The sequence below is a fragment of the Phoca vitulina genome, unplaced genomic scaffold (assembly GCF_004348235.1).
Source record: "Phoca vitulina isolate PV1807 unplaced genomic scaffold, GSC_HSeal_1.0 scaffold54, whole genome shotgun sequence".
NCBI classification, from domain to species: Eukaryota; Metazoa; Chordata; class Mammalia; order Carnivora; family Phocidae; genus Phoca; species Phoca vitulina.
Window position 1 is genome coordinate 11053045 of NW_022589757.1, and position 20135 is coordinate 11073179.

Here is a 20135-nt window from a genome sequence, read left to right on the forward strand (position 1 = left end):
GTCTTTTTATCTAATACTAAAATTCTTAGAGATTGTTTTGAAGCCACACCCTTGATGTCTGAATTGGAAATTTTTCCATCTTAATGCTGTTTTCTTACACAATTTTTTCTAGGCTAGAGCAAATCTTACCCAGGCTTCAAATCTTTATTCTGGACAAGTACAACAGCCTGGTCAGACAAATTTTTATAACACTGCCCAGTCACCAAGTGCTCTCCAGCAGGTAAACTATGGCATGGTAAATTTCCTCAATTTTCTTTATTATTATTATTATTATTATTATTATTATTATTATTATTATTACATTTACTGCATTTGTTGTTGCTTGGCAGTTTAAATAGAACCAAGATGGGGAGATGGGACAGTGGTTTTCAGACTTTTCTCTGAGGTGTCCTAGGAATTCCATGGGGTCCACTGGTGGTGGAACCTGCTCAGTCCCACAACACCTCTCTCCTCAGCCCCACTCCAGTCATTTCTGCTTTTTGGCTCTTTGTTTTAAATTGGTTTCCATGTAATCATTTATTTTAACAAAGGATTCCATGAATATAAAAGTTCAAAAACCATTGTCCAGGATATACAGTTACGTGTAAGCGTGAGAAGTGCTTTACCCATCTATGCTGGGGGGCAGGAGGACTCTAAAGACCATCACACTGATTAATATAATACTTAGAACAGTGTGGCAGAGTATGACAGAGTGTAAATGACAGACATGCACGATCTAGCAATGTCATCAATCTACTGTTTAAAAGTTTGTGGAGGACTGAAGGAGAGAGGCAAACCATTAGTCATTTTCTTATAACTAATTTTGGTGGCTATTTTAGGGGTGAAAATTCATAAATGTATTTATTACCTTATTGACATTCAAATTAAATACTGTTTGTATGAAAATTGAAAGGTTATTTTTCTTCTCGTCAAAGCTCATTTTAGTCAGACCCAAAAACAGTATAGAAATGTCTGTTTGGGAAATTGCAACAACACTATTTCTTAAATTGTATCCCATGACTTCATTGTATTATGTGTTTATTAGACACATACCATGGATTCATTCAAAGATCTTCATAATGATACATAGTGTCTACACTACTAATCTGTTTTATTGTTGCACCTTTAATAAAAGAATGGAGGTAGTTATTAAGCAAAAGATAATATGTGATATATATTAATAGATCAAAGTATTCTGTTTAAACTGTTACTCAAAAGGTTTTGAAGAGTTGTATAGATAGTTATAGGGATATACAGATGACAGGTATAAATAAATTGCCACAATTTCTTTTTGCTTATTTTCTAGGTTACAGTACCTTTACCAGCATCCCAGCTTTCATTACCTAATTTTGGATCTACAGGGCAGCCTTTAATTGCTCTGCCTCAGACTCTTCAGCCCCCATTACAGCATACCACTCCACAAGCCCAGGCTCAGAGCCTGAGTCGTCCTGCACAAGTAAGCCAGCCTTTCAGAGGATTAATCCCTGCTGGAACACAGCATAGCATGATTGCAACCACAGGAAAAGTAAGTGAGGAGAAATTTGCACAGTTTCTTTGAGAATTTAAGGCTATATGTTTAGATATATGCATCTGTGTATCTATTTAAAAAAAAATGCATCAGTTTTTACCACCCTCTAGTAAATCTGAAACCCTGATATGCTTTTTTTTTTTAAGATTTTTTTTTATTTTTAAAGTAATCTCTACACCCAATGTGGGGCTTGAACTTAAAACCCCAAGATCAAGAGTTGCACACTCCACCAACTGAGCCAGCCAGGCACCGCAAGCCCTAGTGTACTTTTTTTTTTTTTTTACTTTTTAAATCTACTAATGTGTTTGACTTCCTCTGGTTTTTATCTGGTAACGAAGAATTCACAAATTTTGTGGAAGAATTGGGTTTACACAATCTCTTAAGACTTTTCACCCACAAATACGGCCTTGATAATTCCATGTTATTTGAAACTTAATTACAGGATTTTTGTACTAAGATTCTTTGCCTTGGGGCGCCTGGGTGGCTCAGCTGTTAAGCGTCTGCCTTCGGCTCAGGTCATGATCCCAGGGTGCTGGGATTGAGCCCCGCATCGGGCTCCCTACTTAGTGGGAAGCCTGTTTCTCCCTCTCCCACTCCCCCTGCTTGTGTTCCCTCTCTCACTGTGTCTCTCTCTGTCAAATAAATAAATAAGATTCTTTGCCTCTTTAGCTTATGGAATTCCAGAAATGCTAAGTCTATTCTGTTTTTTCTCAGATGTCTGAAATGGAACTGAAAGCCTTTGGAAGTGGCATTGATATAAAACCAGGCACACCTCCAATCAGCGGTAGAAGCACCACACCAACATCTAGTCCCTTCCGGTAAAATGGGCATTTGAATTTCCAAATAACTAAACATAATTTGTTTGTTAGATACTTACTATGTCACCAGGCCTGTGGTAAGCACAAGACATTCTGATAGTTTTATCTAAAATGTGAAGCTATTAAATTAAGAATGTGTATGTTATACCATATTTTTAAGAATTTTTTTTTTTAAATACAGGGCAAATCTAGCTAGTATTCTTTCTCACCTCTGCCCCTCCAGTGTCTCTCCACTACCATAATGTTTGGTAACTCACCTTGGTAAATTTTCATCAGCTACCACATATGAAGAATCTACCAAGAGCAATGTCTCTAAAAATCTAACAGCATTATTTATTTGGCACTACTGTACTGACCAGTGATGGCTTTTTTCCAAGGGCTACTTCCACAAGTCCGAACAGCCAGTCCAGCAAAATGAACAGCATTGTCTATCAGAAGCAGTTCCAGTCAGCCCCTGCCACTGTGAGAATGACACAACCATTTCCTACACAGTTTGCACCCCAGGTGGGCAGATATGAGTGAGAAATGAGTATTATTTACTTGGAAATGATTGCTAATCTGGCTAATTATCTGATTTCATAATCTTGCCATCTAACTAGTTTAGAAACATAGTTTTTAATGAGAAACAGTTTCTTATTTAACAGTACATTTATGACATTCATATATATTCTCCGCAATTTTTAGTGAGATTAAGGTAGTAACCGTATAGTTCTAAAGCAGACAAGAGAAATAATCAAGAATCCCCACACAGCTCTGGTCATTTCAGTCCTGTTTCTTTTATCTTTTTTGAAGAAGTGGACTTTTCAGAGAAGGGTCCCAGTGCTTAAAGTTTTCTAGGTTTAAAGTTTTTTTTGTTGTGTCGTCGTTGTCGTCGTTGTTGTTGGTTTTTTGTTTTTTAAGAGAACTATGTGTAGTTGAGTTAAAATTTCCAAAAGATGTTCTAATATATGTGTAAAAATATTGGCTTCTCTTCCCTTCGCTGATCGAATGGAAAGACTAAAATTGATCATAACTCTCACAAATGAGAATTGGTTCCTGAGAAAACACGTGTTTGTTGAATTGATGTTATTTTTATTTATCTTCAGATTATGTTTGGTATAAGTGTGTGCCTTTTCTGCAATTATATCTTTTTAAAAAGATTATCCTAATTAATAGCTTTTCTACCTCCCCTTCAGAATTTGTAGCTGAAATGTTAGAACCAACTACAGTGCCATAGCATGCTTTGCCTAATTTTTCTGTTAGATTCTCCAAGCATGGCCTGTTTGTTCTTGGTCCCTGTAATAGAATGGCACAGATCCCTACACTTCCTTTCACTTGGCAGAATGGGCACAGATTTACTCTGAGATAAGCCAACCTGGTCTAGTTGGCAAAATTTTTTTTTTAACAGTTCAATGTTGTATGTTTTGTTTTTTTCACTCAGATTCTCTCTCAGCCTAACCTGGTCCCTCCATTGGTAAGAGCCCCACATACTAACACCTTCCCAGCGCCTGTTCAGAGGCCGCCAATGGCACTGGCCAGTCAGATGCCTCCTCCGCTGACCACAGGCCTCATGAGCCATGCTCGTTTGCCACATGTAGCCAGGGGTCCTTGTGGATCACTATCTGGAGTCAGAGGTAATCAGGCCCAGGCTGCGTTGAAGGCTGAACAAGACATGAAGGTTAGTACAGTGTTAACAGCCAACAGAGCAAGAATCTGTCTCTGAACCATGTCTTAAGATGCCTCTGGACCCATAACCACAAACCCAGGCATTCATTGTCTTAGCTGATTTAACCAAGCTAACTACTTTTATTCATTCCTTTTTTTATTATTATTATTTCTTTTTTGTTTCCCCTATTCCCCCCTTTTTTTTAATTTTTTAATTTTTTTTTTTTTTTTTAGTTTTTTTAGTTTTCTTTTTTTTGCAACTATAGTTAGCAAACAAGTTAACATTTTAAACTCTGGCAAAATGAATTGCTTATAAAATGAATATTTGAGGGAGATCTGAGTTTAGCTGCTACATTTCTTGGAAGAGCAAAAAAGTAATTTGGATTATTATAGAATTCCCCATTTTCTTCCTTGTTTTTTCCTTTGTTTTCTTTTTTATCTCTCCCCCCTCCCTAGACTTAAGATATAAATCATGGTTATGTGAAAATTCAGAGTGGGTAAGAAGAGATTTTACCTATCTTGATTTTCCTTCCTTCGTGAGTCCTGCAAGTACAGTTTTTTTCTCAAACTGTTTCCATACTTTTTTTTTTTTTTTTGCCTGCCACTGAGTTGGCTGTATTCCACAACAGATCGTGCAGTTGTAGATGAAGAACTGAAAAAAGCACTTTGGGATCCTTCATAGTAAAAGGCACTGATAAACGTGAGGTTTGCTGATGCAGAAGAGTGCCTTTAGGAGTCTGTGTGGGGACAGTTTTTATAGCATAAACCTTACCTGTCTGCCTGTACGGCCAGCTGAATCCATTGATTCTGTATTTACTTCAACTTGCCTTTAGAGGTCTTAGTAATTTTGCCTATTTTGTCACTATGTATATGTGTATATACGCGCACATTCACGCTAGAACAAAGAAAAGCTTGCTGCCTTTAAACAAGGCAGTGTGCATAGTAATGCTTTACTCTGGAAACAATGTTTATGATCATCCTACTAGAAAATGTGGTTGACTAGCTAGTTTCTCTCTACATTGATATCCCTCATTTCTCATTCTGAGTAATCAAATTTAAAGACTACTCTGCAGTGAAACTCTTAAGTGTGATCTACTTTTATTAAGGCTGTGTGCCTAGGATTTCCATCTGTTCATAACTATTAAAAAATGTGTAGGAATCTTTGGAAACTACTTGGCCATGGTTTCCAGTTGTTCTGTCTCCTTGGAACTTGATTTTCATACCTTCCCATGTTGGGAATGACATTAGAGCTTATAATGGGGTTGGGGAGGGTAAAAATTTCTTGAAATTGCTTTAGATCTTTATATAGTATAGGTTTCCTGTAGAACATGAAGGGCTCCTTGTTATATGTGAGAGGTACAGAAACTTAAGTTTTAATTGTGTACGTTACAGTGGTATAATTTACAGATTGACGTAAGTATATTCTTTGGGGCACATAGTCAATAAAAGTAGGAAATTATTTTACCAGCTCAGAATGTGGTAGGAGCTATCAGAACTTAGTGATCAAGTGAAGTTGTAGTTACTAATTTCTGATGCTCTTCCCCTGCAGAAGAGAGCTGTGGGAAGAGGACTCAGCCACAAGACATTTGGTCCTAGGTGTTGGTAATGCCACAATATAAGTGCTTCCTTTTCGTTTTATTGTAGACCACATATTGATAACTAGAAGTTTTAAGTGTTACATATATGTCTTCAAATTTGCAAGCAGTCTCCCTAAATAGAATTTGATATCAGTAAGTTTTGTTCCGGAAAAGTTACAGACCAACAGCAATTTCTGTCTTATTATTTTATAAGAGGGCAAACTTTGAAAATGTGGTGGGAGGTGGTCCTGTTGTTTTCAAATGTTTAAAAAAAAAATCACATGGAATATTTGCCAAGATAGGAAGAAATCTGTCCATTAAAAGCTGAAAGATCATTGAGGTACTTTTGGTTTGGGCCAAACACGTGGGGCAAACGGATTTGTGGTTGGTGAAGAGTAAACGGAGATGGACGGACAGGCTTTGCTAATGCTGCAACGTTCTCAGTCGTTGTTTCTCATTTTTTAAGGCAAAGCAGAGAGCAGAGGTTCTTCAGTCCACGCAGCGGTTCTTCTCTGAACAACAACAGAGCAAACAGATAGGAGGCAAAGCCCCGAAAGTGGACAGTGATTCAAGTAAACCTCCTGAAACACTGACCGACCCTCCTGGTGTCTGTCAGGAAAAAGTAGAAGAAAAGCCACCCCCCGCACCCACCATAGCCACCAAACCTGTTAGAACTGGACCAATCAAACCTCAGGCCATCAAAACGGAAGAAACAAAATCTTAAAGGCTGTGGTTTATTGCAGGGGGTTGGGGGAGGGGAGAGGGGCACGAGGGAGAATGAGGTCGGATAATGCCAGCAGCCAAAGGGGTAAAATGGTCTGTGACGTTACCTTGTCCAGAGCTGGGAGGTGCGCAGGGGACGCAGGAGCAGTTACACTGACACAGCCGCTGCACCAGTACAATGAGGCTTGGCCAGCTGCACCCGCTGCACAGTGCGCACTCTGTCGGTGGCCGTGCGTCTGCAGTCAGAATGTGTATACAAGTATGTGCACACACTCCTTGAGTGCATATCATTTAGAGCTGAAATCCTTACGGTTAGATGAAACACCAGAAATACGAGGAAAATAACCCCGCCGAGGAATAGCTGAGCCTGAACAGTGGTGATTCCAGCTAATACATCAGGTGTGGTTTCTTTGCTCCCTGACGTTCTTTGGATGTGATTGTAGCATTTGTGGGTTTGGTGGTCAAGAACTGAAGATAACTGGTGCTGGATAGAGGAGCCTTATTTTTTATTATGGCAGCTTGCTATTTTTGTAACATTGTGATTGAGTTGAACACAATCAAAGTACAGTCACTGACCTCCCCTTTTTCCTGGATAAGTGAGCAGGTGATGAAACATGCTGTCCACATCCTTGGACATGTCCAGACGGGCAGGGTTTGGCTACTACTTCTGTTTGAAATGATGCTGTGTTTTGGTTGTGGCCCGAAGCTTTGAAGTGCTACTTGGCATCTCCTTTCTTCCACGGAGTTGTCATGTCTTCAAACATGACAGATTGGGTAAAATACTAGTTAGGTTGAGTCTGGCTTGCCTCCACTCGTCATCTTTGTATGAATCCAATGGGGTTTTGTTTTCAACGGTTTTTAACTGACGCTCATCAAGAGCAGTGAATACCTAAAACTGTACCCTTAATGGAGGAAATTCTGTCGAAGAAGGTGCATTTCTTTACCAGAGCTGTGTCATACCATCCTTTGGGCCCTCTGCTGGAAAAGTAGAATCAAGTCTCAAATAATGCCTTTTTAATTGTATCCTCTAGTATTATAGATGTAGGACAGTACTGTATCATACCTCTGTGAATGTAAAATATCTTGTACCTGCTTTATGATACGTAATAGTGACCGTGCTTTATCAGAGCTGTTTTTAATGATGTTATTCTAGAATGTTTTCTTTCCAGATGATGATTGAGAAGCTAATAAAAAAATGGTGCCAGGTACCACAACAGTAACAGAACTTTGCTGTTTTCTGGGGTTTTGTTTTTTTACCTTTTTTTCCCCCCCTTTTTTATTAATGGAGTGTGCTGGATGTCTCTATAATTTTGTTCAGATGACTGCAGAACCTGGAAAAGCTGTTGCTGCTATTGATGCATAACATACTGCTATTGGTCTTTTTATATAAATAAATAAATAAATATATATATATATATATATACATACATATACATATATATATAAATAATTTGAATTTTTGGAAACTTTAGCTGTGCTGTCAACTTTGGAAAAAGTATCCCAGTTGTACCGTGTTGGGTTGGCATTGTACAGAAATTAACAGCCATATTGGTCTAGAAATGTTAAACATAATTTTTTCCATTTGTACAGGGGTAACGCACTGTATTAAATATGTAAGGTCTTATCTACATGGGTTTGATTACAGAAACTAATAAAGTATTCTCTAAATAATGAATCTTGGAACTTCTAATCCATTCCTAAAATCTGAAGCAAGAAGGTCTGTCATGTACCAAAAACAGTGATCAAGAGTACATTATGCTCTAAGGAAAAGATTATCATCCAAAGACTTGATTCTGACTTTTAATAACTATAAAGTTTATTCAGTCAAAGTAAATGTTGTCATGGAGGATAATAGGGCCTCTGTTCTCAGGGTAGCCATACTCCTTTTGAGAGCAAGTCTGTTGAGGAGGAGAGAAGTCTTTCTGGATAATGCCAAGTGCTGAAAGTAGAAAATAGTTTCATCGTTCTTCAGGGCAGAAATTGAAGGGCCCAAAAGAGATCTCAGTACTTAAATTTTGTATTTTTTGTATTTTTCCTAGCACATTCATAGATTATCACCTACATAAGCAGCCTGTAAGGGATTTGCTTTATTATTTACTCATTTTGTAAAGTGAAGTGCTGAGGGATTTTAATTGCCTAAAATCCCATATCCAGAACCCAAGGCTTCCAGACCCAGCTTTAGGAAAACTAGTAATTCAGTCACTGATGACCTGTGTACCTTCTTTACTCATGGATGCTGAGATTCGTAAACATTTAGAACACTCAGGTACTGTTAAGCCATACCTAGATGGCCAAGCTTTTCAGTTTTAAGGTTTTTTTCTCAAAATAGGCTCTACATTGGTGTGGTGGATAAGGCTAGGATCACAGACCTGTACCAGAAGAGCTGTAGTCACCACTTCACATATTTGCCTTCTTGCTAAGTCACTTCTGTTGCCTCTGTTTTTCATATTTTAATCCTTAAGTTCAGTCCTCCTAAACGTTAGGACTTTAGAGCAACCAACTCTATAGTTCGTACTCTGCATTTGCAAGCAACCACGTATGTGCTGTTCAGTGGGTTGTGTTAACTCGAAACCATGAATACCTTAGGCCCTTTGCTAGGTAGGATCATACAGTGGGTCTCCCACCACCACCACCCCTTAAAAAAAAAGTATCCAATGAAAGTAAGGTATTTATGTCAATGCTTCTCCACAGTTTGGTCCTACAGTTCTTACCTCTGGCTGTTCTGGCATGCAACTAGATAACCCAAAAGATGTTGCAGTTAGTTGGCGGCAGTAGCTTTAGTCAGCTAACTCTTTGAACATTTCTCTGCCCCTTGAACAGTTCTGGTAAGAGAGAAGATGGTGCTTTTGTCCTTAGTTAATAAATTGTGCTTTATGATGGAAGAATAATTGGGGGAAGCAGGCTGGGGAATGAGGATAATTTGAAAAGGCATTTAATTTGCTTATTTTCACGATACAAATTACAGAAGTAAAGTTCCAACATACTCTTGGCTGGAGGCAAGATGTAGAAGATAGAATCAGAATATGCCCTAGCGGAAAAAACCTGAGAGGCCCATCAGGACTTCAGTGTGTCCGGTGCACCTGCCCGCAGGTGCCCAGCTGATCTCACAGCTCATTGGCATCTTCAGTATTTCCACGTGCCCTTTCCAATCTCTTTTCTACCTGTAATCTACAGTTAGCCACAGTTGACCTGTTTGTGGAAAACATCTCATTTTGATTGTATTTTTAGGTGATTAATAAATTTCAGCCATAAGATATCTTTGTATGAAATGAGCTAGAAAAGAACTGGACAGTGATGTGTTAACGTCACACTGGCCATCTTGGCATTTGCACGTTGCTGAAGGGCATCATTTGCTCAGCCCTTTTCCTCCTCCCGTGTGCTGGTCTTCATTCACACCCTCAGGTGTAGGCCTGAGCCTGCTGTTGGTGCCCAAAGTTACGGTGCTCTATATGATTTTCCTGAAATAATCCAGAAGACAGTGGCAACATATTTCAGGCCAAGAGTGCTATTGATTTTCAGCCTTTCTTGGGGTATGATGGGTTGGCAAGTCATGTTCACCCCACCACAGAAATGAAGCTTCTGTGACCTGGTGTCACATGGATTCTTAAGTGGAAGCCCTCAGATCTGGGGCGCCTGGCTGGCTCAGTCGATAGAGCAGATACTTTCCCTCAGTTTTCCAGTTTTCCCCCACACCTAATTTGACAATAATTTTTTAGAGTGAAATTGGTAGAAATCGAATAATAACAGACTTAACAGCCTACTAGCTGTGGGCATCATTATGAAATCTAGCAAGTGGTTAAAGTTTGCTTAAGACTTGCTAACGTACTCCATATTCCAATGTAAGAATTATTTTTAAAAACACATTTCCCTCAACAGAGGAATAAGATACCATAGAAGAAGAAAATTTTACCTGAACTGGAGAGTTTAAGCAAGAGATGAGACTCTGGTAACATTAGGCAAGGGGTCAAGCATCAGTTACGTATCAGTTGCTAGGAATACAGAAGTCCATTTCTTAGCTCAACATAGTCTGGTGGAGGAGGCAGAGATGCAGGCGGTGGCCTGAGGTCGGTCACACTTCCATCACTAATATCCTGACCTGTTTTCTGGATGCCTTGAGCCATCTTCTTCCCTTTCCCCTCTGTCTACGTTGCTGACGTTTCTAAATATGATTAAGGTCTTTTTTTTTTTTTTTTAAGATTTTATTTATTTGACAGAGACACAGGGAACACAAGCAGGGAGAATGGGAGAGGGAGAAGCAGGCTTCCCACGGAGCAGGGAGCCGGATGCAGGGGCTTGATCCCAGGGCCCTGGGATCATGACCTGAGCTGAAGGCAGATGCTTAACAACTGAGCCATCCAGGCGCCCCTGATTAACATCTAAAGGCCTTTAGACAGTGCTTATCTGGCTTGTTTCTCACCATTTCTTGACACACCAGCTAATAAGTAGTGGGATTGTAAAGTTTCATCTTCTAGGTTTCTGAGCAAAAAAAAAGTCAACATCGTTAATGTAAAGGGAGCTCCCAAATGCATTAGTGTTCAGTGGAGAATTAGAGCAGGGAAGTTTCATTAAGCAGGCCTGTGCTTCCAGATGAGTCAGTCTCAGGTCCAGGGATCATGTAGAGGAGCAGAAAGGAGGGACAGATGGATTCTGGCCCTCCGGATTTAGATTTGCCAAGAGGGAAAGTGTTCGATGTCCGTTAAGTTCACGCCATTCTGTGTGGAAGGATACCTGGGGTACTGACTTAGGGCCTGGTTTTCAAGCTGGAAGTATACACACTTCAACTGAGGCAGTTTTCAATATTTGTTTGACTAAGGGATTCAATGGCTTGTACAAAATGTAAGTATTAACATAAAGAATGTTAATCAGTGCCAAGGGGGAGCTGTCATCAAACTGTTCAGTATGAGAAGCTGAAAAGAGTATCACACCAAGAGTAAAGGTATGCTCCCCACAGAAGCTGCTAGGGCTACCCACGATGGGGGGGGCGGGTTGACTGGGTATCAGATTTCTATAATCTGGGATAGAAAAGGATGTTACAAATTTTCCTCTTAAATAGCTAAGTTACCAGACTTTATATCCAGCTTAAAGGCTCACAGGGAAAAATGGAGTAACTCGTGAACTTGACCCACCTTGTCGCTCACGCCCCCCCCCCCCAACCGTAGCCGAATCAGGGCCGTTCAGGTACTTGAATTTTTTAACCTTGGTCCCAAAGGTACTTTGGGATGTAATCAGGAAGCACAGAGTGGCCAGGTAGGCCTCCCACGTGAGGCAGCCCCATTCTTACCCATGGGGAAAGTACATGGTACTTTTTATTCCAGAAGCACTGGTGCAGCACCTGACAGGTGGTAGGCATCATCCTCACTAGGTCCCCAAAAAGCATGATTCCACCATCCTGAGGAACTCTGTTTAGAGAGCCAGAGAGAGTGAAAAAGATGGGAGTGGTACCTCCTTCCCTGGTGGTTTAGGTGTCGACGGGACAGCCTGGCCATTAGCACCAGACCATGCCCCTACTCCTTGGGTTCCCATCCATTCCTCGAATACAAAGGCTTTTCGCAAGTATGCTTTGACCAGAGGTCACAGGAAAAAAGCAGTGGTAACAAAGGGTAATATCTCTGGTCCCACATGTCCCAAACTAGCTTCTTAGTCCTCCTGCCACATCTGCATAAAAATAGCAAACATTCAGAAGGTGCCAGTGTGCCCAGCACTGTTTGAATCGACATGGAGCAACTGAGTCCTCCCAACATCCTTGTAGGTGGTATTTTCAGTCTCACTTGGGCATTAGAAGAATGAGGCATAGGGGCGCCTGGATGGCTCAGTCAGTTAAGGGTCTGCCTTCGGTTCAGGTCATGATCCTGGGGTCCTGGGATCGAGCCCCGCATCGGGCTCCCTGCTCATCGGGGAGTCTGCTTCTCCCTCTGACCCTCCCCTCACTCGCTTTCTTTCTCTTTCACTCGAATAAAAATCTTAGAAGAAGAAGAAGAATGAGGCATAGATAACTTGCACAACGACACACAGTAAGGGAGCCAGGATCTGGTCCAGGCAGTCTGATCGTCAAAGCTTGTGGCAGAGCTGTGAGCAGCACTGGACTCGAAGTTACTAAGAAAAGTCACAACTCTCTGTCTCGGTTTGCCCAGCTCTAAAATGGAAATGATTCTGTCTTCCTCATAGGAAGTGAAGTAAGTGAAATAAGATAGGTTTAAATAGAATGCCGGGTGTTTGGTTGCAAAAAAAAAAGTGAGAACTTTATTGCCTTGTTAAACCTATGTAGCTTAATCTAGTGCCTGTGCTCTTCAGAAAGCTAGAATTTCCTAGAGCCAAATAGCTTCTGTAAACATGGGGTAAGGTCAGGGTTTCTCTTTCCCACTTCAGATTATACGGAGGGAATCCTTGGTTCCTCGGACGTATCCACGGGGAGAGAAGCCACACTGGTGGAGAGGACTTTAAACTCCCTCTCCACTTGCATCTGACGTACCCTGGTCCCACACAGGATTTCACCCCCCAAAAAGTGGTTCTCTACCAAAAAGAAACCGTTGAAGGCCATTGACATCTTTTCCAATTCGATGGTTTGAACTCTCTTCCCATTCGAAGGCGCCTGCACAGGCCCGAGCTCAGCCCTGGATGGTCTCTGCCGTTCCAAAGCCACGTTTCTCATAGTTCTTGATACCTACGGGTTGTGCCCATGGGTTAGGGGCAGCACACCACCCAAACGGATAACTGTTGGCTTGTTCAGCTGCTACCATGTTTTAGGGGCCGTAGGGGTTTATTGGGGCCTGCCCCTGAGGTCACCATTTGCGAGGGAGTGAAAAGGAGGATTGGGCAGCGGGAGGAATTGAACGGAGATGCTGTTGCAACAAAGGCTGTGGAGATCTGTGAGATGCTCGGGAAACAGGACATTCTTTCTGTGTCCTTGAGATGAGAGGGCCAGGCTTATACCTTCACGTTGTCTGATGATTGCCCCGAGCTGGGGAGGAGGGAGCGCGTCATTTGCGGGGGGCGGGGCGGGGGCGGCATTCTCTTCAGCTGAGGGCAATTCTGGGCAAGGGACTTAGCTTGAGCCCACACTGTCAGTAGCTGGGGATTGGAGCGCCTCCGTCCAGGAGAGAGAGGGTCACAGCATCAGTGTGGGCCAGCCTCTCACCGCTCACACATACTGGTTCCAGACAAGCAGCGCTGGGAAGAGCTTCAGACTCTGGCTGGTTTCTTCCTGGAAGAAGGTTAGTGTGCAAAACATAGACCCTGCCGTTGCAGCTGGTCTCTAGGCCAAGAGACATCTTCTCTCCTCGTTCTAGATTACTCTGTCACTTCGCACCTCTGCTAGTCAGGATGGCTTAACCAGGTCCTAATCACTGAGGGAGGCTGAGCCCGTGTCCACCAGGTCTTTCTACAACAGGCCAGCTACGTGTGTCTGAGTCAGGCATATTCTTCCCTGGTCCAATGTCCTCATGACTAGAGTCCAGTATCTCTGCCAAACGGTAGTTTCCCTCCTTACTTGTTCCTTGCCAAGTGACCCCAAAGGAACTGTAAGCTATATAATGGGTATGTTCCTGGGGCACCCGGGGGACTCAGTCGGTTGTCTGACTCTTGATTTCTGCTCAGGTCATGGTCTCAGGGTCGTGAGATCAAGCCCTGCGTCAGGCTCCACGCTCAGCACGAAGTCTGCCTGAGATGCTCTCTCTCTCCCTCTCCCCCTTGCTCCTGCTCTCTAAATAAATAAACAAATCTTAAAAAAAAAAAAGAAAAAACTTTAATGGGTATGTTCCTGTGTCGCTAGTGGATGTATTCCTCTTCTCAGAGCAAGAATTTCTAAACCCACAGGGCCCAGAGTTGCAGGGATGAAAAACCCAAATTCTCCAAGTGGGTCCTTGGGAGTGATGGTAAACTCAACTCCACCCTTGGTCTCTAAAAGGGCAATCCATCCATGCTGTTACCCAATGCTGTGTAACAAATTATCCCAAAACTTAGTAGCTCAAATGACAAATACTGTCTCTGTTTCTGTGGGTCAGGAATGCAGGTGCAGGTCAGCTAGGTACCTCTGGCTCGAGGTCTTTTGTGAGTGCCATAAAGCTCTTGACAGGCTGCAGTCTCATTTTAGGGCGCATGGTGAGACCATCCCCTTCCAAGATCACTCTTGGTTGTTGGTAGGCATCCGTCCCCTCATCACCGGGCCTCCCCATGGGGCGGCCTCACGTTACGGCCACTGGCTTCGATCAGTCCAACCGGCAGTGAGGAAGCACCCAAGACAGAAATCATAGTCTTCCTGTAACTTTGTCGTGGAAGAAACAGCTATCACTTCTGCCATATTCTCTTTCTTAGGAGCCAGTCAATAAGTGCACACTCAGGGGCGGAGATGACACAAGGTTGTGAATGGCAGGAGGCCGGATCATCAGGGAGTCCTAGAAGTTTCCTGCCACACCCTCTTCGCAGAGTATTCTCTCCAACCTGGCTCCTCCGCAGGCTTGCAGCTTCTAGGGGGTCCCGGGTGAGACAGACACAGCGCGCTCCCTGGTTACATGCCCACTGCACGTCTCTTCTGATGTCATGTAGCTTCTTTGGTCCCAAGACATGCAGGATACCACCAGGGTGGAAACACACTCCCTAAGCTTTCCGCCAATACCAGCTGAGGTCCAGGCAGAAAAGGCAAAGCCATATTCAGAATGTGTCTATTCCAGTCACCCACGTGTGGGATGGTCTTCCAGTCATGTTATTTCCAAGCTCCTGACCAACCAGCCATGCCCCTTACCGTTTATATTCTCGTTTGGGGCCACTTCTTCTGCCCCCCCTCAGTAAGTGACCAGATGTGTTGCCCAAAAGTGCCTGTTGGGACCGTTTCCCCTCATCGCTGTCGTCTGGGGCCACCCTGGCTGCAGAGAAACAGCTATGCAATCGGGGCTCAGGCCCACCTACCGAAACGACAGAACCAACCTGAGTTTTTCTCCTTCTCTCTAAACTGACCGTCAGGGACCCTTCACGCACATGGAGGGGCAGCTTAGGGAGAGGTTCCGGTGTGATGTTCGTGGAAGCTGTGGGGCCCTGGGCCACCTGCTTGTCCCTCAGGCCCTACGTCGGCACAGTTCTGGGTGTGTCACAGCTCAGGACTTTGAAGGGCTGACAGAACCGCTCAAGCCAGGCAGCTCTGGCTGTGTTGTCACTTCATATCCCAAGGCCAGGGGCTCGGCTTCTCCCAGGAACCTTGTATAAAACTCCACTGCAGACGGTCTTGCTTTGTAATTCTGCTGCTGGAGCTCAGCGCACAGCAAGCAGCTCGTTTCCCCACCAATACCTTTAATACCATCAGGCCTTAAAGTTAGGGTTGCCCACATGGCTGTGAGCCCACTTGCCCCTCTGGTTGCACCTGCTCCAGAACCCGCTCAGAGCTGGCACACTAACACGTCGCTCAGTCGGTAGGTTGAGAATATGCCTAAGTCCAGAATATGCTGCTTCAGAATCCAAAGAGGCCTCCCGGTCATCGTGCTCCACTAAGAAGAGTGGCAAGAGGTGGGAGGCACAGTATTCTGTCCTTTACTTTGGAGGGAATGCAGCAGCATGCCCCAGACCTCTGGATCCCTAAAAACTTCACTGATGGGGTCGGTCCACATCAATCTGCTCTAACAAACATCCCTTTGGACATGGCGGCCGCCATTATGTGGGGCTACAACTCTGCTGAGTCTGCCATGGTCTTCAGTGGGTTTTTTGTAGAGGCCAGAGGGGCAAATGAAATGGGGACGTTCAAGGAACCACTACCCCCGAACCCTTCAGGTTTCTAAGGAAAGCATCAGTCAGGGCTGTTCCCACCTTGCCACAAGGTATTTACTCTGGTGGCTGGGAGGAGGCGACTTAGCATTTCCCACGGTGACGGCTCTTCCCTCAGGCCCCATGTTAGAACACTGCCAGCCTGCAAGTGTATCCATTCCAATTGCATACTCAAAACATATGGATGGAACGCCTGGGCAAGTCGTGGGCCCCGTGGACTCCCTGAGTCAGACCTGGACCAGGACTCTCTCTTGCCCCCAGCTCTAACAGAGGGACCATGCTGACACTTCCAATATCAGCATCAGGCTGAATCCTGTGTCCAGAGTTCTTCAAAGTGTGTGTCCCCAGTGTATGGCTCCTTGAGTAAATGACCCTGGGTCCCCCTTGGCAGTCATTACCATGGTTTTACAGGGTCTCTCCTCCCCCTGATTTCTTTTAGTTGGTGGGGTTCCAGGTCCAGAAACTGAACAAAGAGACGGTGACTTTTTATTGAGGTGGCTGCCATTGATCATTGCTTGTAGAAGTATCCACCATTGATTTGCTTGTAGAAACTGAGCGATACTTGTTGACTGTTCACCATTCCTGGGAAGGCTGTGTTCTATTACCCACCTCTGTAGTTCTGTGGGGATCAAACCACCCAGCTGCCGCTCGGATTTTGCTGCTCACTATGGTAATTTTATCCACCTGTTTCTGAGCATGGCACACTACTAGCTGACCTCTTATTTGATTACCTATTTTGCTCGCTGCTCTGTGAGGCCAATTCCAATCATCGCATCTCGCACTGTCAGCCCTGGCCTCCAGAGGACAGCCACCCCTGAGCTTCCCAATGATGCTGGAACCCTTTTGTACAGTACTTACTTTGTGCCTTTGGTAAAGTGAATATCCTTCAGGATCACCCACAGAGCATACTCCACTGGTGAGTTTTCTGCCCTTATACAGTATATCCAGTCTAGAATGCCCATGTCTCTAATCCTTTTGTTCCCTTCTTCCACCTGTTTTAGAATTTCTACTTTATTTAATATGGGCCATCCCTTACTCCCAACTTCCCAGAGCCATCATGGGAGCAGGCAAAGATGACTTCTAGGTTTGAGGCTCAAGCAGCCGAAAGGATGGGGCTGCCATTAAAAGAAATGGGGAAGACAAATGGTGGAACACGTTTGAAGGAGTTGATTAGAGTTCAATCTTGGACATGTCACACGTAAATGGCTATTAGTTAAATGGAGATGCCAAGTAGGCAGTTAATGTATTAGTCTGGAGTCCAGGGGACAGATCTGGATCGTAGAAGCAGACGAATGTTGGGCGCCTGGGTGGCTCAGTCGTTAAGCGGCTGCCTTTGGCTCAGGTCATGATCCCAGGGTCCTGGGATCGAGTCCCACATCGGGCTCCCTGCTCAGCGGGAAGCCTGCTTCTCCCTCTCCCACTCCCCCTGCTTGTGTTCCTGCTCTCGCTGTCTCTGTCTCTGTCAAAAAAATAAATAAAATCTTTAAAAAAAAACAAAAAACAGACGGATGTCCTCATCCTATAGATGGTACTTAAATGATGCAACTAAATGAGATTAACAGGGAAATGGGCATAGAGAACAGAAGAGATTCAAGGACTGAGCCTAGGATGCTCTAATGGTAAGAGTCTAGGAGAAGAAACAAGCAAAAGGAACTGAGGGTGTAACCAGTGAGCTTGGAGCAGGGGAAGCATGGTGTCCTGGAAAGTCAAGGATAGAAAATGTCTCAAGAAGGAGGAAGGGATCTATGGTTTCCAATGCCACTGGAGTGGGCTTGATGGAGCATGAAGGAAAGGAATTGGAGACAGCGGATATAGACAACTCTTTTCCAAGAGATTTTTGCTTATTTGTTTTGTAGTGGGAAACAGTGGGTTCAAGAGGGGATTTTAAGATGGGAGAAATAACATGTCTGTATACTGGTGGGAACGGAGAGGGAAAGTTGATGTTCAGGAGGGAAGGACTGCTGAGCAGAGACCTTGAGTGGGTGAGAGAGGATCGGGTCTGGTGCCCAAGTACGAGGGTAGCTTCGGAAAAAGGTTCAGAGGGCCAACAGCTCACCTGTAGGCACGGGAGAGGAGGCAAAGAATATGGGGAGATGTGCTTTGCGGGTTCTTACCACTGCTTCAGTTTTCCACGCTGAATGAGGATTGGGAAGAAGTGTTTGAGGTTTGAGATGAGAGGTTCCTAGGCCTGGGATGAGCTCCCACTTAAAGTTTGCAGTCACCACTCTAAAGGGAGACTAGTCACCAGGCTGTTTCTCTCTAGCCACCCACAGCTGCAGGGGGTGAGTGGGCCTCGGGTCAGCACTCAGCCAAGCAAGTGCGAAGATTTAGGAGTGGGCCAGGGAGCTGAGCACCCAGTGGGGACTCAGATGTCACGTTAGTCAGTGCTGCTTCTCCTACGATCTACAAACATCCTACCCCGGGTTTGTAAGGTTCGCGGCGATCGTGACTGAGTCACAGTCACGGTAGAGGGCTGGAGCAATATGCTTCTGTTGTCGTAGGGATGGCGAAGGAATGGAGTCCCTAGACTTTCCAGGTCACGTCTTCCCGTGAGGCCCAGTATGGTCCCCCATCCTGTTCTTCTGAGTGGATTCGCGTCCATCTTCTGCCACGTGGAGAGCTACCAAGAGAGCCTAGCAGAAGGTTCGCTGCCCCAATTTTGAATTAATAATCATGTTGGTAGTTGTATATTTGTTGTTTCTAGAGAATATATGTTCTCATTTTATCTGACCCACCCATGTGTTTTGTGAGTGGACCAACCTGGTTGTTAAGTTTATAAACTTTGATGCCAGCCTTTGCAAGCAGCAAACCCCTTCCAACAGGGTTCTGTCGTGGTCAATGTGAAGAAAGACCCTCTTCCTGCCAAACTGCTTCTTACGCATCTGGACTGGAAACTTCGAGTTTGGGTGTCGGGATTCAGAAACATGTCTTAGATAAGTGTGGACCATCATAAAGGATACCGAGCGTAGGAGGCAGAGACGGGGTTTGTATTGTGGTAAATTGCTTTAGATGTATCTGAACCACCTCAGACTTCCCGCGCGTTCCTATGTAAAGCTGAAATGTTGTTGCCCAAAGCCGCTGTGTCAAAACAGCAACAAACAAACACAAAACAGACCATGTTAAGAAATCGGTATGGTCACTGTGTCCGTTCTGGAGTCGGTGTGCAATAATTGCTTCTGCCATATTCAAACACCATGCACACATTTGTTTACACTTTGAAAACCCTACACAGTTTAGAGACGTGGGTAGTCATATGGCCGAAGGAAACAGATGGGAACACAGTGCTGTTGCAGATTCTGACTCAGGGTAAATCATTGCTGGGCTCCCACTAGGATCTCAATGCTCTGCCAGGCCCTGGGATAGGAGGGAAGGGGAAAAGTGGAGCTCCCGCTTTCAAAAAGTATGTTTGTGAGGAAAAGGCTTACATTCCTGGCATTATATGAGGGGCAATCTATGTATACGCACAGATTCATATTCATCCTGGAGCTAAATATATTTATTCATTTATATATATCCTGGGGCAGATATTTAAACATTTTAAAATGGAAAAAAAAAAAGGTAAAAATGAGGGATTTTTGCAAATATTTTCTCACCCGTCACTACCGCCCTAGGAGAAAGAGTGTTACTTCCCTTTTACAGGTAAGAAAACCAAGGCTCACAGACGTTAAATCACTTACCCAGGATCACTCAGCTCAAAAGCGAGAGTCTTGAAATCAGTGCCTTCCATTCCAAAGCCGAAGCACCTGCCCTCTCCGCAGACGTGCTGTGAATCATCAGGAAGGCGGGAGCAAGGACGGTGCTGGGAGGAGGGGTGCCCGGGAATTCTTCACTTTTGGAACCGTGGCCATTAGATGTCACACTTACCAGCGTCTAAGGCGGGGGCTTCCTCGTCGCCCTTCCCGGCTCTGCACTCAAGACCCATCTTCTCCCCACATCTGTGGGGATTCCTCATCGAGGTCACGTCTGCGGGGAAAATTTGTGTCAGCTGCGACCTTCCAAGGGGCAAATCAATCCCATTAACGCCAGCTCCCGAGAGAGCCTGACTCCACGGGGATAAAAGAAGAAGCGGGAGCTGACGGTGGTGGCATTTTTGGTCTTTTCCTCCTCTGAGGAGGTGGC

The 20135-nt window shown here is 44.1% G+C and overlaps 1 protein-coding gene across 9 annotated transcripts in view; it reads left to right on the forward strand.

Moving 5' to 3' along the window:
• PRRC2C (proline rich coiled-coil 2C) overlaps positions 1-7944 on the forward strand; it is an 88626-nt gene extending 80682 nt beyond the window's left edge. For 2 of the 9 annotated variants that reach the window (XM_032389492.1, XM_032389493.1), the window contains exons 30-35: positions 113-235; positions 1286-1504; positions 2222-2325; positions 2703-2829; positions 3746-3982; positions 6013-7944. In XM_032389492.1, the coding sequence (XP_032245383.1) occupies positions 113-235; positions 1286-1504; positions 2222-2325; positions 2703-2829; positions 3746-3982; positions 6013-6270 (1068 nt within the window). In that variant the 3' untranslated portion in view covers positions 6271-7944. Of the gene's footprint in view, positions 1-112; positions 236-1285; positions 1505-2221; positions 2326-2702; positions 2830-3745; positions 3983-5518; positions 5572-6012 lie in introns of all 9 variants that reach the window. The other 7 variants (XM_032389494.1, XM_032389495.1, XM_032389499.1 and 4 more) reach the window with 5 other exon arrangements.
• The last annotated feature ends 12191 nt before the right edge of the window (positions 7945-20135 follow it).